This window comes from Macadamia integrifolia, chromosome 9 (assembly GCF_013358625.1).
Source record: "Macadamia integrifolia cultivar HAES 741 chromosome 9, SCU_Mint_v3, whole genome shotgun sequence".
In the NCBI taxonomy this organism is placed as follows: Eukaryota; Viridiplantae; Streptophyta; class Magnoliopsida; order Proteales; family Proteaceae; genus Macadamia; species Macadamia integrifolia.
The window spans coordinates 11,829,187-11,845,822 of record NC_056565.1 but is presented as its reverse complement, the minus strand read 5'-3'; the positions used below and the strand labels follow the sequence as shown (position 1 = coordinate 11,845,822).

The following is a 16,636-nucleotide window of genomic DNA, read 5'->3' as shown; positions in this document are numbered from 1 at the left end:
ACTGTTCACAAGGGCCAACGTGATTCTCTTCCTAGGGATCCCCAATGGGGAAACCCTAGGAGAGCCACCAACTCCAACTACTGTCCATGTATTATCCATACTAGATCTGAACCCTGGGGAAGCCTTCAAGGAAAAGAGAAATAAGTTTTTTTTTTAAGGTGGAGAGGGTTGTAATCTTCTTGGCTTTCAGCAACATATACAATGTAGGTTAATGATTTCCTTCATTTTATACCTCATTTATGTATAAATCAGTGTAAATTAGTAGCGTTTTGTGTGTAATTAAGTAAATTTTCTGCTCTAAACTATCCCTTCAGTCCATAAAAATCCCTAGACGCCCAAAAAAATAGGAAAGCTAATAACCAGCATATTTCCTGGATTGACATGGGACATGGTGCATTTATTGCTCGGTTATTGTCACTTCCATTGTAATAACTATATATGGTTGGTTTTTATCATCTGATCAATGCCACATACCAACTGCTGTCTATAACTTCAGATAATAATCATCCATGCTATTAATAGTTTAATACTCCCACACCATTCATCCATCTATCATTTGAAAGGTTAAAAAAAAAAAAAAAAATCCAACTGAACAATCCATTCATTATGTTCTTCACACAAGGTAAGAAGCATATGTGCAGACAAACTTGTCAAGAATAATACCATCCATCGGAAATGGATTAACTGGACAGTTGCAATAAATCAGCTGTAGCAACCTTGAGTTTGCAGGCTTCATGCTACCAACCAAGAAAAAAGAAAGTAAAGAGAAAACACGAAACATTCTCAGAATAGTTTTCATTAAAGGGAGCTTCGAACCTTTCATAGCTTCCCACTGTATCTGAAACTATACATTTTTACAAGGCTGTACACTTTAACTAAATTCAGTAATGAATATCTGTGTAGCAATGATGACCTGTAGTGTTTTTCTTGAGAGTGGTGACGAGCAGTATTGTTTATATGAACTCATTGATCTGGAGATTTGATAGGCCAAAGGTGAGGACTCCCAAAGATGATAGCATCTTAGAATAGACTGGCACTCTTTCCAGCGACCGCCATCCCTTGAACTTCAACAAATTCCTCCAACATTCTACCAGATTACAATTTAAAAGGAGAACTCAAGATTGTGTATATATATGCCAGATTTGCACAGGGATATGGGAAACAAGGTTGAACACATCAGATCTCTGACTTCAGATATCTGTCCATGTTTATGGATCATCTAGAAATGCAATAAATCAGAGTAGAATCACCTTTTAATCTTGACCTGAAGCATCCTCAATGGTGACTCATATACGAGGTCCAACTCTGCTGCTAGTGGGCTGTATGTTAATATCGGTGGAAGGCAGGAGTGATTACATTATGATGCCAGCCCACCTGCAAGTGTTGACATGCACCATTTTTTGCTAATATTTATTCTTTGCACTGTACTCCAAACAAAGAGAAGCTTTTACGGTGTCTAGAAGGGCGAGAAGAGCGTGCTTGGTCAATCAGTACTCTTGGGCTCCGACCAACATTTTCAATGGTATCTGCTTGTACATTTTGTAACCGTGGAAGAAGCTTGCACCCAAATCTCCTTGCCAATAGATGAGGAGAACTGAGAGAGCTATGAGATTTAGCTACTCTTTGCATCTCTTGCTTTATTCTACCACATTCACGTTCAAGCTCCCCAACCCTGGTCCTCATCCTCTCCATGTCTACCCTCAATACCTGATTCTCGCGAACAACTGTGAACCATCCATCTCTCTGCATTATTTGGCCTGCCATGTCACTGGTGGTAGTAGCAACACCTGTAGGGCCACCTTCATTGTCTAAGACATGAAGACAGCCAGCAAGGGCTGTTCTAAACTGCAACTGCTCAAAGAACAAGACTTGAAGAATAACCCTGAGTGGTAGCCGCTTATTTTGGGATGCATGCGCACAGGCATCAATTGAGAGCTTCTGGTAGTCAATTACATTGCAGAGTTGCTCCTTCTCATTCTCCGAAAGCCAAGGATGTTCCTGCACAATGGGCACAACATAGTGATTGTTGGGTTCCAAGATTACGATTGAAGCAACAATCATATAAACTTGGGTCGCAGATAACAACTAAATAGGATGGGAAGAATCTGTTTCTCCTTCCTAGATATTCATAACGGACGGCAAAGGGGTGTTGATTGTCTTCCCAAATTTGCAACCTGACAATCTTAAAAAGTCCCCAGAGAGAACTTCTACTGCAATACCCATAAAGACTAATACACTAGATTCCACTTCCCAGGTGCCACAGGGCTATTCTATTTCTCTCTTCTTTAGAAGTACCATCTGATGGTTAAATTAAACTCAAGCTTTCCATCTGCAACATTAGATGGCCTGAGGTTATTACACAAAAACCACAAATGCAAAGATCTAAAGCAGCTCTTACTATTAGTACTACCAGTTGTCTTCCAAACTAGGATTACTTCAGTCAAAAGCACAGTTAGAAACTGTAATTTGGCATTCACAAAAAGCGGGAAAGAGTAAATAGACATTGAGAACATATAGTTATATGTTTGCTAAATTTTGCGAACTTTAGTATCATTAAAAAAACTAACAGACATCTTGCTATACAGTAGAGTGACTGCTCAAACCTTGAAATAGATATCCAATGCTCTATATAACCCATCATGTAAGGACCTTGAACATTCTGGAAGGGCCTCCAAGAGAAATTGTAGCTTTTCAGGTTTCAAATTCACATCAGCAGCTACCTCTGCAATATAGTTATCAACCAACTTTGCAACTTTCTTTAATGGTGCAGATGAAGGGGATATATCTTGGTCAAATGATGATGGAGAAAATGATGTTATACTCGGTTCTGACAGAAAATGTTGAATAATCCGCTCTACACAATCAGTGTTGTAGAGAGTATCAGAATCCGAATAACTAGGAATGAGAAGACTGTCAAGAGTTGCCAGATCTAGTTGTATCCCTACTCGCCTCTCCAAAGAGTCCTTGCATGGTTGACTAACATCCAGAATCATCGCAACGCGTAGAAGTCCTAACAAGAAGCGGCAAAATGATTTTCCTTTCTTTTCTGGAAGCAGCTTTTCAATGCTTTCCAGTAGAAGTTTCTGATCAACAGTCACAGGTGTCAAGCTGAAACTTGCAACAGTTCTTGGTTTTCCACTTTGTCCACTCTGCCATCGGCCAAGACCTGGTAGATATTTTCTTGCATAGTACATTACTGCAGCTGCTAAAGTTTCAGGTCGCATACCTCTCGAATTCATTGTTTGAATAAGTCTCTCAAACAAAGGCACACTGAGGTAAGAGACATCTTCAAACCACCAGTCAGACTCTGAGCTCCGGATTCTTGCTCCAGTGTTTATTCCATTCCATAGGATGCTCCCACCAGGGCTCTGTAAGCTACCATACATCTTCATAGGCCATCCAAACAAACTTGGATCTGTACAGGCCATCATAGATATAGAATTCAAGCATTTTTTCTCAATTTGGAGCTTCTCTGCCCTTGGAATAACAGGATCAGAACTCTGAAGAGCCAAAATACAATCTTTCCAGTTATGGAGTGTGTTCTTATGAAAGAAACTCTCAGACTTGGCCAATAAGTTTTCTTCACCATACTCCTCTGTCATCTCAAGATAGTCTGCCGCACAAAACACCATTACTATGTTCTTTGATGTCAATTCCACCCGGATCCCATAGCAGAATTTGGCTGCAACCAGGAATATGTCGGGCCCCCCAGGAAATTCACTCAATGCAGCATTCAGAGTAATGCTGTCCTTATCCTGGGACTCTTCTAATATATTTGCTATCTTCCCACATCTAGACATGAGTGGAAACTGGGCAGGAAAGTTTTGTCAGATAAAAGAATATTTGAATATTTGAATATAGGAATAAAGGGAGAGAGGGAGAGAGGGAGAGAGCAAGCTTTCTTCCTTTGTAAAGAACACACAAGCTAATATGATGCTTATTATGATAAAAAGGAAAATAAAAGAAAGTAACACGATAGATGGAGGACAGTAAATAATCTGGCTGAAATACTTTTGGTGACACAATGTTGGAATTATCACCTTATCAGCTGCATCTATATACTCAGTATTAACAATGTCTACACTACAATTAACTAAAGGGAAGCATGGAGGAACAGAAGTTGCAAGTTCACAGGTTAAATTAGTGAGTCCAAGTGACTATGTGCAGCTAACAATAACTTGGTAGTATATTGCAGCTTGTGGTTATTAGATGGGTACTTCTAATTTCCACATCTATGAATTATAAAAGAATGAGTGGAAGAATAGGCTTCAATGAATAAGGCAAACAATAGAGTTAGGTCCCCATGGGTTAATGTGAGACTCTGCAAAATATTTATTAAAAAAGCAAAAACTATGGCTCTGTAACTAAAGAATGCTCCATGGAGTAATCATAGAACTCCTTATGGATGCATTACGAAAAAAATGTGCCAAATTTTTGTGTGAACCCATCAAATTCACAATAGAACTTTGGTGCTTTGAGTAATGCAGATTAATCAGTACAACACATTTGTGTATGGAAATTCCAAGTAAATTGGATTTACACATCAAAATCCCTCATGTTTCGTTTAAGTTGCAGAAAAATATATCATAAATGAAAGATCTTTGTCCCTCAAAATTCAAAATCTACAGCAGTGCATGAGGGGAAAAAAATTACCTTGTGAAGATGGAAGAATACACCCTCTACTTCAATAGTAATATCACTGGGCAGACTAGCATTACAGAACCTGATGTACAAGGAGCGGAAAATCATTATAAGCTGTCTCTCAACATGCTATACAGATAATTGAAATTTTTTCAATAGCTCTCTGGGGGGGGGGGGTGGTAGGCAGATTATGAATTAAAACCTGCCGCTTTAATTTTCTCACAGCCTAAGCCCCACAACTAACTTCCGTGGTAAATGAACTTTTGTAAATTAAATCATCTAAAAATTCGTTTGTTATATCATTAGAATTGACAAGTTCTTTTGAAAAAGAGTCATCAGGTGATAGGTCGCTAGCTGCAATAAAATCCTAAGAATAACATTACAGATGCATTTAAAAAGCGATGGAAAAAGAGAAGGCGGGAGGGTATGAAATCACAACTGCAATAGAAAGCCATTCTCTGTTTAATTAGAGAGAAAAATTCAGAATATCACCAAAAGCGTCCAATTCAATCTGAACATAACTATGGGAATATCACAAAATAAGACCCATTTCAGACTAGCAAAACAAGCAGAAAGCAAGAGCGAAGATGAACCCTTTTGTCCCCGCCGCTCCTTTCCAATAAGAGAACAACAATTCAACCAAAAGTCACACCTTGGAAATCAGAAAAGAAGAAAGAAGTTCGTACCAGTCATTTCCCTCGCGATAGAATGAAGAAATCTTCCCAGCGGGAGCCATGACCAACTAGTCCGACCCAGAGCTAAAGACCCTTCACTGTAAGAAGCTGTATCAAGGATAGAGGAGGAGGGTTTGTGCCATTAACCGTCAAGAAGGTGGGTTGGAGAAGAAAAGGAAAATAATAGGGGAAAAGAGAAAGAGAACGAGTTAACTCAGTCAGTGGTGGCCCTGGTAGGTGATTTAGAAGTTCTTTACAGCTATGAGCTCCAAGTGTTTGTGAAAAGGCGAACGCCATGCCTTTGACAACCCCAACAGCATTCAACAACGATAACAAAAGCAGCAACCAACGCGAGAGTTAAAAAAGAACAAAAACAAGGAAGCAAAAGGATGCACAGATCACGACATATCAAATAACCAGTAAAGAGAACGAAAGGAATGTCTTCTATACTCTAGCCTAGCCTCCAGTAGGCAGCCCCATTAGTTGGACAAGCCAGCACAAACACCATCATCATCAGTAAATAACGTATTAGTATCAGTATTAGAATTAGTAAATGCTTATTCATATCGTTTTCACTTTCGCTTTTCGAATGGAAGTGGAGGCAATCAGCCACGGCCTCACGCACACAAGCAGGCACAGGATGAGCAGTAGGACACCAACAGGGTTGGTCGTTGGGCTGCTCGGCCGGCTGAGCGATCCTCTCACGCGCGGTGTTCAAAGAGTCACGCACATCTGCGCCCTCCTCTAATGATAACCAATCTGTCTCCTAAATAAATCCTCTAACCCCTTCGGTTCTTATTTGAGGGGAGGGAAGTATTGGACCACGAGGGAGAGTGGGGCCCACACACCCCAAAAAACCTCATAATTGTCCAAAGCAACCAGAACAAACAAGAGGACAAAGTTTTTCTTCACCGTTTCTGATATGATCTCCCTCTCTTCTCATATATCTTCCTCCTATTCTATGGTGTCGGTGTGACCCGGTTAATTGATGATGTTCATTCATCGTAGCTTTAGGAAAACCTCCTCCTAGACAATGTCCATTTTCGATTTTGATTCTATGAATCCTCTTTAGAATCACTTTGGTTTCATGTTTGATTTCTTAAGGCAACTTATGTATAAGGATCGATCCCTGATTTTTAATCCCTCGTGTAGAGAATCAGGATTGGGTCACCTAGGTGCATCTGATTGATCCGAATTCGATTGTTAGGACGCTGGGTGAGAAAATTTTCAAGAGCCCCACCCACAACAATTCAAGGTTTTTTTTTTTTAATTGGTACCTTCCCTATTTAAGGGAAGAGAGGTAACGGTCAAGAGGTATGAATTTGAGACATTTTGGTGACTATAAGATAGGCTCAGTGCACCACAGCTTGACCAGTAAGGGTCGTTACAAACCCTAGCCCCGTTTGTTTAGAGGGGAGTTTGGGGTGGGAATATTTGACTACTAGGTCTCACATGTTGATGGAGATAAAGACATGAAAAGTAAAGTTGGAGGAAAGTTGGACTTTTCCATCCCAACCTTGTTTGGTTAGCACATAGGTGTGAGAGAGAGAGAGAACAAATGAATGAAAAAAGATAGTCATTAATTGCAAAGACTTCCCACCCCACAAAGTCCCACCAATTTGATAAGGCTTTGGAAGGGGATGGGGTAAAAGCCACATGCTGACAGGAAAGCTCACCTCTCGATATTATCTAGAATATTTCTCACCTCATTATATCCAAATACATGATTTTACCATGCTTTTGGGAAAATAAGTACAATTCCCTCACCCCTTAAATCCCATCCCATCCCATCCCATCCCATCAAAACCCCACTGAATAATCAGGCCCTAAGAACAATGGTGGATTTTAGTGGGACAAAGTTGATGAAAAGAGCACTAAATGTATCATTAAAAACTACTACAAAGTAAACCCAAGAAGCAATAATGTTGGGATGGACGTTTTAACATAATGACATCAAAACATTAGCGGACATGTCAAGAAATACCAGAAGAAAGAAAGGGAAAGAGCCTCTCCTTGGGATTCTCAAATTTCAAACTTGAAGCTACGGTTCTTGTAAGAAACGCTTTAAGGTTACATTACATCAACAAAAATCCATTTGGAAATTGGAATGATGATTAGGAATCATTGTTTATGGCTCTTAAATGCATTATAATTAGGAATCATTGTTTATGGCTCTTAAATGCATTACAAGCAAAGTGAAAAGGTGGGGGTGTCTTGTCAGAATTATAACGAAAAGAAGGAAACAAAGTGATGGTGTGTGTGAATAAAGGGTTTTTTTTTTGGTGGAAGAATAAAGGGTTGATGTTTGCGTGACCGGATGAATCATGGAAAGGCAACATCACATGTGTAGGGTAAAATAAATCAAAACTGAATGGTTTAATCTCTATCAGCTCTGCATTGACTTACTCTTATAGTCTTATGGTTGTTAATGACAGGTTTAGAATGTGGACCACTCTCATAGTCTCATTCCTTTGCTCAACCCCACTGCAGTATTTAAAAAACGTTCCTCCCCTAGGACCACCACACAACTAAAAGAATGTGGACTCAGTTGAACCAGCTAAATGGGTTAAAAGTATGTTTTTGGTCTACCCATAGTTCTCATTAGTGGTCGAACCTTACCGGTTGAATAAGTCAGACCACTAGAAATTTGCCCTTGCCAGAGAACCCAATTGATCTGGGATCCTTAAGCCTTAATCTGAGCATTGAAGTTAGGAGAAAGTTTTCCTTCACTATGGGTCCCAAACTTGTTCACTGGCATCCATCCATCCAAGGTTTTTTCTTTCAACATGGGTGAAGGAAACTCCGTCCTTGAAGCTAATTGGCAGCTAATTCATATTTTTAACTGCAAAAGAATAAACCCTGACAATGCAAAATGGTTTAACCATTAGACAAGGGGCTCTGCAATCATAATGGATTGGCCGGAGTACCTCTCTCTACTACTTCACACCCCTCCACCACTCTTCCTTCCACTCTCTCTCTGGACCCTTCTTCAGTCACTGGATTAGCGCCGTGCAAAATGCTCATCCCTCCCCACTTTTGACCCCAGTAATGATGTTCGGCTGTATAGCAAACTGTTACTAAGACCAACTGTGCTAACAAACTTCAATGATTTAAAGAATGCTTCTTTAAAGGCCTAGTTATCTTTGACCTCTCATGTGCACTCCTCTAGCTTAGTGAGAATCCCCACTAACAAAAAGCCAATCCCATCAATCCATCTAGTTCATTTTGAAGATTGCACATCTGATTCGACCTTGATGTTTATCAAGGCCACCTATCACTTTATGCCACATGGAAAGACGACGTGGTTATTCTGATCATTGGCTAGATATTGTATGTCATGGATTAGTCATGTGTCAAATTTCAAAGTATAATTCTTCAATCAAATACACTCCCACATACGTCCATGCATGCCTAAACAACTGTGTGTACTCCCCTGTATTTTGAACTATCAAACCTCTATTTTTTTTTCATTTGGCAAATTCTATTCAAACTTTACATGTTAGTAGTGGACTTTGGGGTCTACCTGTCTACAAAATTTAGGCTTCATCCCATGTACCACTTAGGATGATATTTGAGGCACCTTGATAAACTTGTAATGCAAGACATTCTAGAAACATGCAACTCATCTAAGTAGTTGTAGTTGGCATCGAGACAAGAAAAGGCATAAAAGATTCATGACTAGTTATCACCATTGTTCTGTTAACAACAATCTGCGATATGTAAAGACTACAATCCATTTAAACCAACAAATCTGTAATGACTGAAATCTTGAATTGAGGAACTAGTCATCTCCATGAGATGGTGGTTCACCGGATGAGTCATCTTTGGGCCTCCTTTCATTCCATCTAGCCAAGATCCACTTTAGAATAAAAAAACCTCCAAGAGCATACACCTGAAAGAGAGAAAAATGAGTTTGAACTCGCACACAAAATGAAAACAATAATCATTCTAGCAATTAGCAGACATAATTCCCACACATTGTACCTTTTGAGGGGATTTTACGTGTCACAGACTTTAGTATGTAGCTTGTTGGTCTAAAAGTCTTTAATTTCATTAAGAGTTTAGGAAGTTAAGAAAATTCTCACACTTTTAGAAGCAAAACTTTGAGTAATACTAAATTAAAGGTAGTTTGGGTTCTTTGAGTCTGTGTGTGTAAATTATGAAAAATTCTCATGGCCTTGTAGGTAGACTCCCAGAACTCTTCTTCTTTAGTTTGGTCCTTAATTCTCTCTTCAGCAACAAAACAACCCGTCAACCCACCCAGAGAATTACCCCCATCTGAGAAATTTGAGTTACTAATTCAGTGATTGTTTATTTTCTAGTTAACAATCTTCCTTGTATTGTCAGCCAACAGTCTAGTTATGGTTTGGGTTTTTTGTTCTATAATTAAATATCAACTAGATTATGTTAATTAGTTTTTTTTTTTGTTTTTTTGGTGCAAGAGTATGCTAAACATGTTGAGAGCTTCATAGATTACAAACACTGATGTTCACCCTGTTAAGGTGTATTAAAGGTTTCTGTTACTTTTGTTCCTGCTATAACCTACTGATATTATCTCATATTGATCCTCCTGTGACACTAGTGTAAACTGGTCTTACATTACCTGGCTTGGGTCAAAATTTGGCTCAATAATGAACCAGACCATTTCCTTCGTCTATGATCTGCACCATGTATATAAAATTTGTTTAGTTTACTAAAATAATGTTTCCTGTGATGGTAATCTTACTAAGCGTAATAGGATGGGCAACTTGACTTAAACCACTTGCAGGGCCCCGCTAGACAAATCAAGATAATTGGATAGACAAAGGTTCCTTTCTATATGTCGAATATCAAATATTGATCCTACCTCAGTCATAAGTTCAAACATGTATACATTTTCTTCCCTTGTTTTCAATTACCCATTTTATGTCAATAATCAGAATTCAGACGTATTGTCTATCTTTAGCAGAGTCATAAATGGCAGGAACATAGGAGATTAATGGTCGAGAACTGACTGCATAACAACCAATGAAATAATCTCGGTTGGATCGTCTATAAGGGGGAGGTTCAGGAGATGGCTCTCATAAATTAGAGTGCAATTGATGAAATGGCAATGAGCTTCTCAAGTCCCACAAAAGCATCACATTAAATTGTAGTAGGGAAATTCTCTTATTGGTCAGAACATCAGATTCTCAACAATCAACATCTCCGTTGAACATACAAGCGGTGAGGAGGGCAGCGGAACCATCGCTCCCAAGAACAAAGAACTCTAACTGTGCCGCCTAGAGCAGCCTGGCGGGACCCTCCCCTCCCTTTCTCTTCTTCTTCTCTTATCCTCTCCCTCTCCCTCTCCTTCTCCCTCGCATCCTAAGCTCTTCTTCTTCTCACGAGTCCGGGAGATCCCTTTTCTTCCTCTTCTTCTTCTTTGGTCTCTCATGCCCGAGAGGTCGCGACCCACCCTAGCCGCCTCCCCTTTCCTTCCTCTCCCGTCTCTAATCTGATGCTGGTCTTGCAGAGATCCCTGATCCTCCCTGCTGGATTCGTTGGCTCCCTCTTCCGCTGGCGAACTCTGGCCTGCCGCTACTCTTCTGGGAGTTGCTACTTGTTCGAGCATAGTTTTGTCGCCGAAAACTGCTCCAACCAGCTCCCAAAATGGCTTGTTGGCTCCTCCCCCCCTTGCCAACGCTCGTTGGGTCTACTGGCGCTCGTCCTTGAGTTGCAATGTTCAAGTGTGCTTTGGTGGCTGACCTTGCCATGCTCTCCTCTTGTTCCATGGTAGACCAACGGTGTCCTGACGACTTTGGCATGCTCTCCGCAAGGCTTGCAACCCGCAAGGTTGCCAATTTTGCACGACTGGCAGCTGCCTCGCCGACGCCCTCCGAAAGGCTGGCCCCCCTTCGCAGCTATCACCTTCGCGAGGTCAGATTCTCTCTTGTCCACGGCCCTCCGCAAGGCCCATGCCCCGCCGTCATGCCTACCTTTTTCGCCATAATCCCGATTCACGTCTTGACGGCTGGAAGAAGTTGTGATGAGACCTATTGGTAGGGTTTGGTGGAACCCTATCTCCATTTTTCCTAGTCTGCCCCTCCTCCTCCTTTGGGCTTCTGGGTTCCTGTTCAGCCCATGTGGGCTTTTGAATTGTAAGTTGTTGGGGTTCAGGCTCTTGTTTTCAGCCTTGTGGGCCTTGTGTAGTTTTAGACATGTCATTTGTGACATGCCTTCCACTCCTTAAGCCCACTAAGCCTTGGTTGCTGTCCTTTTGGACTTTGGTCTCCCTTTTGGGATACATTTTCTTTTAATGCATTTACTAATTCACCCAAGAAAAAACATCTCTGTTGAATGAGTACAGCTTGAAATGGTTGAGATGAATAAATTGTCAACTTGGAAGGAGAAAATATTAAAAAAGGAAAAATTTTAAGTAATGTAAGATTGAATATTCCCCAACAGCTAAATGATGATTAATGATGACAAACTCTTTTGATTCTGGGCAATAAAACTGCAGGTAGAACCATAGAGTAGACATCTCCTAGGGCTGGGCAACTGTATTAGGGTTTCGTCAAGTAGGAATACGCAAAATAAGGTAATGTTTCAGGTCAAAGGGAATGGGTTAAGTATAAAAATGGAGAAAAAATTGTAGTAGGTTGTGATTGAGGCTTTAAAGCAAAGGATTGTAAGTCTCAAAACTGCATCAGGGAATGAATTTTGAAATGGAACTTGTTAGAACCCGAGAGTAGACTTGTCCTTGGTCTGGGCTTCTCCCCATCTCTAATGTGGATGCATCAGAACAGTTGAGGAAAGGAGAGACTTTGATGTGGGCTTCCATTGTGGCCCATACTTGTCAGCCCCATGGGTAATGCTGCTACATAAGAACAGTTGAGAAAAGGAGAAAGATTTTGATGCATAACTATTTTTAAAGATATATAAAGATGAAACCTCCCAGTATAAGATTGTAAGTTGTAATGGTGTATTTTGTCACAGCATCAAAACAGAACTGATCAGCACCTGCGGGAAGAATGAAGAAGGAGAAGATGAGAAGATATAGAAAGGAGAGATAGAACGTATTAATTAGGTTCAGAATAATACCCTAACCACAGGCCCAAGATACTTAGCTTCTCAAAATATAAAGGTTTTTACAATAATGTCCTTAGTATATGAGTGACAACTAATAGACTCACGTAACAAAGGAACCGATACTAACAGTAAAAAGGATAAGAATACCAGAATGTAGGCTGTAACGGTTTTCTAGGTTAAGATGGAATTAAATTATGAGGGTCCAAAAGGGAGAGAGAATAAGTTAAAACACTAGGGAAAGTTAAATTGGTTCAGAGTTTAATTTTAAAAAGAAGAGTGAAACAGGAAATCTCCATGCAGCAAGGATACCTCAGACCTGTTAGTTATTTGTAGGCATCAGATTGATTATGTAGGAATTTGACATCGCCATGGATGGGATGTTCACCCAAAATTCAATCATTCAAAAGCCCCACTTCACTAGAACCTCTTACTTCAAGCCAAGAAGGTTGTCGAAAGGCGCTTGATCAATTCAGGGGGGTTTGGTATGGTGCCAAGTCCATTCATCACACATACACTTCAGTTGACTCACACATAAGAATGTTGCTCTTCGTCTACTTCAATGACCAGCTCTCAATAAATAATAATGCCAAAACCAAATTGACCAGCAGTTTTCAACAGGCATCACAAAGTTGCCTACGACTTCTCAGAATCCTCAACATCACTGATAGACTCCAGTACAAATCTGTTCAAGTGAACTGAAACTCCATTTCTGACTTTTCGTCCTACTTCTATAACTCTATTTACTCTCTAGAATGCCCTCAAGATCTTTTTACCAAGTATAACACATTTGACCATACTTGCTGAAAATGGATACATAAAATGATAATCTATATCTATCTCCACACACACACACACACACTAGGACGCCTTGTCGCCTAAGCACTTAGGCAGCCCTCGAACACCTTGGGGTCTCCTAGGCACCTTAACAACTATGAGATAAAGTTCCTATGGAAGGTGAGAGAAACTTGAGCTTTACATTGCATCAATGAACTAGCCATGGAAACAGCTTCCCCACAAACAGGTGAAATCCTATTCTATAAATCAGGGTCAGGACGCCCCCAACCTTGGTTGGAAAGCCTCATAACTATAACCAATGTGACTGGGTGATTCCTCAAGATCTCACTCCCTGTGCTACATTCTTTGCTGTGATGTTTATAGTGGGAGAAGAGAGGGCCAGAATTTAAAATTCCAAACACCGCTTTTTATACTTAGACTAGAAAAAGGAACAACCATTGACACTGCCAAAACAAAATTGATTCTATATGGAAAGGAACAGACTACAAACACTCATGAAGTAGAATGGCATCTCCTAAATTTGACTGAACCTAACTTATATTTATTGTCTAGGGCTAACAGATAATGAGAATTTGAACTTGTACAGAATAAATAAAACCTAAACAAACCACCAACACCTTCCCAAAGAAAAGAAAAATAACAGATATTCATACACCAATCAAAACCCAAGATAATCTTTTTCTCATGACTCAGCAAATAAAAATCCATCAACTAGTGTCAAAGTAAAGTCATTCAAGAAGAACCATAAATCTGAAGGAAAGAAACATATGCTAGCAAAGAAAAGGTTTTGGTGTTTAAATTAAGTTCTCCAGATTGAAGATCGAACAACAATACAGTCCTAAGTAATTAAACGTTAATACGATAAGAAAATTATAGGGCTTTCAAGCAGAGGACGACTATCAAAAGAAAATGGGAAGAATAACAGACCTGCCACAAGATTCGAGGGTCCGTTCCCTTTTCAGACTCTTCAACTTCTAATTTCAAGGGAGGGATGTCTCGCTGAGAATCCGGAAACCTCACCATATCTGGTTTCTTTGCTTCTCTGACCTCTTTGTCTACTCTCGGCTCTTTTGTAATAGTTTTGGATTCTTCCTTCCATGGAGGGAATTTTATACCAAAATTTGAAAGGAATGCAAGAGGATGTCCTCGGTTTGTACCTGCTGCTTTGCTTGTAACGGTTTTTTGATCATCTTCCGCCATACTTGTTCGACAATTTTACCTTTTCGATTGACTCTGCTGCGTTTTCCTTCTGCTAACCTAGGTTAAAACTTGCAGAGTAGGGAGAGTCTTGAAAGAGAACCCATCGACTGAGTCAACCAGCCTAGTCCGTGTCGTAGGCCGAGCTTTCCCACTTGGGCCTGGCCATCATGGGCTATGAAAAAATAATTTGAACATAGTGGGCTAGTTTGTGACACAACAATTAAGTTAAACAATTGCAATATATTGGTCACAGGTTCAAAACTTGTAAACAACCTCTTCTGTAAAGTAGGGGGTAAGCTTGCGTACATATTTACCCCTCCCAGAAGATCCGAACAAAATCGTGACTTTTAAACTTAAACGAATTATTCATTTGAATCATTTGTGGTAAATCTAGATTCAGGAATTATTCATTTGAATAATTTGAGATTTTGAAACAAATAAATTAAAAAAAAAAAATTTGTGTTCGAATTCTATAATTATTCTTTTATTGGAAGAAAAAAAAATGGATTTATTTTTAATATTTACAGTACATGTATCACATTAGCAATCAATTATCATATGCGCATGATGCATGAATGATATAAAAATTGTAATCACAATTGTTTCATCAATCACGAAACATAATAAAAATATAAATCATAATAATCAATCCACTTAGTATAATCATCAATGTATAAGTGCATAACATTCATCTTATGCACAGTTTGGTAATAGAGTCTTTTGAAAATTTATAAGCGTCCGAGAGTTCAATAACTGAATCTGCCTTTGTGATATTTCAAATCAAACTTCTTATAAAATTTCACGACATTGTCCTCACTTAACCCATGTTTGTTGATAAAAAAAATTGACTATAAATGTTGAGTTACACCTAACAGAGCTTCAAATTAAGAACTTATGCATTAACTCGATACCAAGTAAGGTCTTATTAAGGAAGTAGTTTGCCCTTAAGACACTAAACCAAAGACCTTTGTTATCACTCAACAATCTCTAATCCAACTTAACCAAGAGAACCACATTATGTGTAAAGGTATTTCTTAAAATCAACACCACCCATAGACTTAGGGGTACAAACTTTATGCCAATTAATAAAATGAGAAGAAACTTTCTTATCCAAATTCATCTTTTCAAAGAAAACGAACATTAGGGGTATTGAGGAATTGTAAATTTAAAAAAATAAATAACACATTCAATGTTTAAATGATGCATTCAATTTTTTAAATTTAAATGACATATTTACCTTTACTTTGATGTTCAATCTTATAATACATATAGGGGTATTGAGGGATTGTAAACTTAGGTTACAAAATCAATTGAAACAGGGTTGGTTACATTTAAATTGACCTTTTTTTCTAATTGTCCTTGTCTTATTTTCAAAATTTATTGAATGTATAATTTAATATAAAATTTAAAAAATATTTTTAATTGTTGAAATTTATTTAATATAGTATTTATATGAAATGATATGATTTATCCTCGTTGAAAATATATATATATATATATATTATCTATACAAGGGTAAAAAAAAATAAGGTTACACACTTTGGTTATAATAATACTTTCTCATTATTCAAATACAAAAACAATAGCGTTAGCAATTAACTTACTAATAGTAATTCCAAACTAAAAAAAAAAAATATCTTAAAATATTATAAGGTAAGTTAAAAAAGGGAGAAGAATCTTTGAGCAAACGGAATAGAAGAGTGCATCAATGAGGTGTGGAATAATGATTTTTCATACATGCATAGGAGGGTAATAAAGTAATTTCATATGAGGAGGATAAAGATAAAGAAAGGGTACTAGTGTTTCCTTCCCTAGAATCTTTTCCATATAAAAATCGATATATTATAAAATATCAATAATTTATAAAGAATTGCACGTCTCTCTCTTAATAAATCATCTATTTGCTTGCTGAGACTTTTTTCATTCCTAAAATTAAAAATATATAATTAAAAGTGAGTAAATTGATATTGTGATGTATGCGTGAAAGGTTCCCGTTTTGCTGCTTCCTAAAAATAACATTTGAAGAATTAGCTCTCGTGCTTGCAATCACTTACTAGGCCAAGGTTCTGATTTTTTTTTCCCCCCCAAGACTCACAATGGGTCCAGACAAAGACTTACAAAGGGTCAATAGGGGCCAATGGGCCACACTTGTTATTAAACTATTACTATCTCTATTACTAGATTGGAAGAGGGGGTTATGAGGGTCAAACATGTGACCTTCTCTTGACTTATGCTAGACTCCATAGGCAAGCTGCCCCTGCTTTACAAGCACTTCC

General features: G+C 38.7%; 2 protein-coding genes across 2 annotated transcripts; both read right to left on the bottom strand.

Moving 5' to 3' along the window:
* Positions 1 to 583: 583 nt before the first annotated feature.
* On the bottom strand, positions 584 to 6,098 carry LOC122090072 (BTB/POZ domain-containing protein At3g44820-like). Its single transcript, XM_042659909.1, has 4 exons — positions 5,328 to 6,098; positions 4,654 to 4,723; positions 2,604 to 3,809; positions 584 to 1,998 (listed from the first exon to the last, which is right to left on the bottom strand). Exons 1-4 carry the CDS (start codon positions 5,375 to 5,377, stop codon positions 1,411 to 1,413), a joined length of 1,914 nt encoding a protein of 637 aa, XP_042515843.1. The 5' UTR covers positions 5,378 to 6,098; the 3' UTR covers positions 584 to 1,410.
* Positions 6,099 to 8,975: 2,877 nt separating this feature from the next.
* Positions 8,976 to 16,543, bottom strand: LOC122088343. Its single transcript, XM_042657576.1, has 3 exons — positions 16,413 to 16,543; positions 14,088 to 14,422; positions 8,976 to 9,207 (listed from the first exon to the last, which is right to left on the bottom strand). Exons 2-3 carry the CDS (start codon positions 14,358 to 14,360, stop codon positions 9,097 to 9,099), a joined length of 384 nt encoding a protein of 127 aa, XP_042513510.1. The 5' UTR covers positions 14,361 to 14,422; positions 16,413 to 16,543; the 3' UTR covers positions 8,976 to 9,096.
* Positions 16,544 to 16,636: the final 93 nt, after the last annotated feature.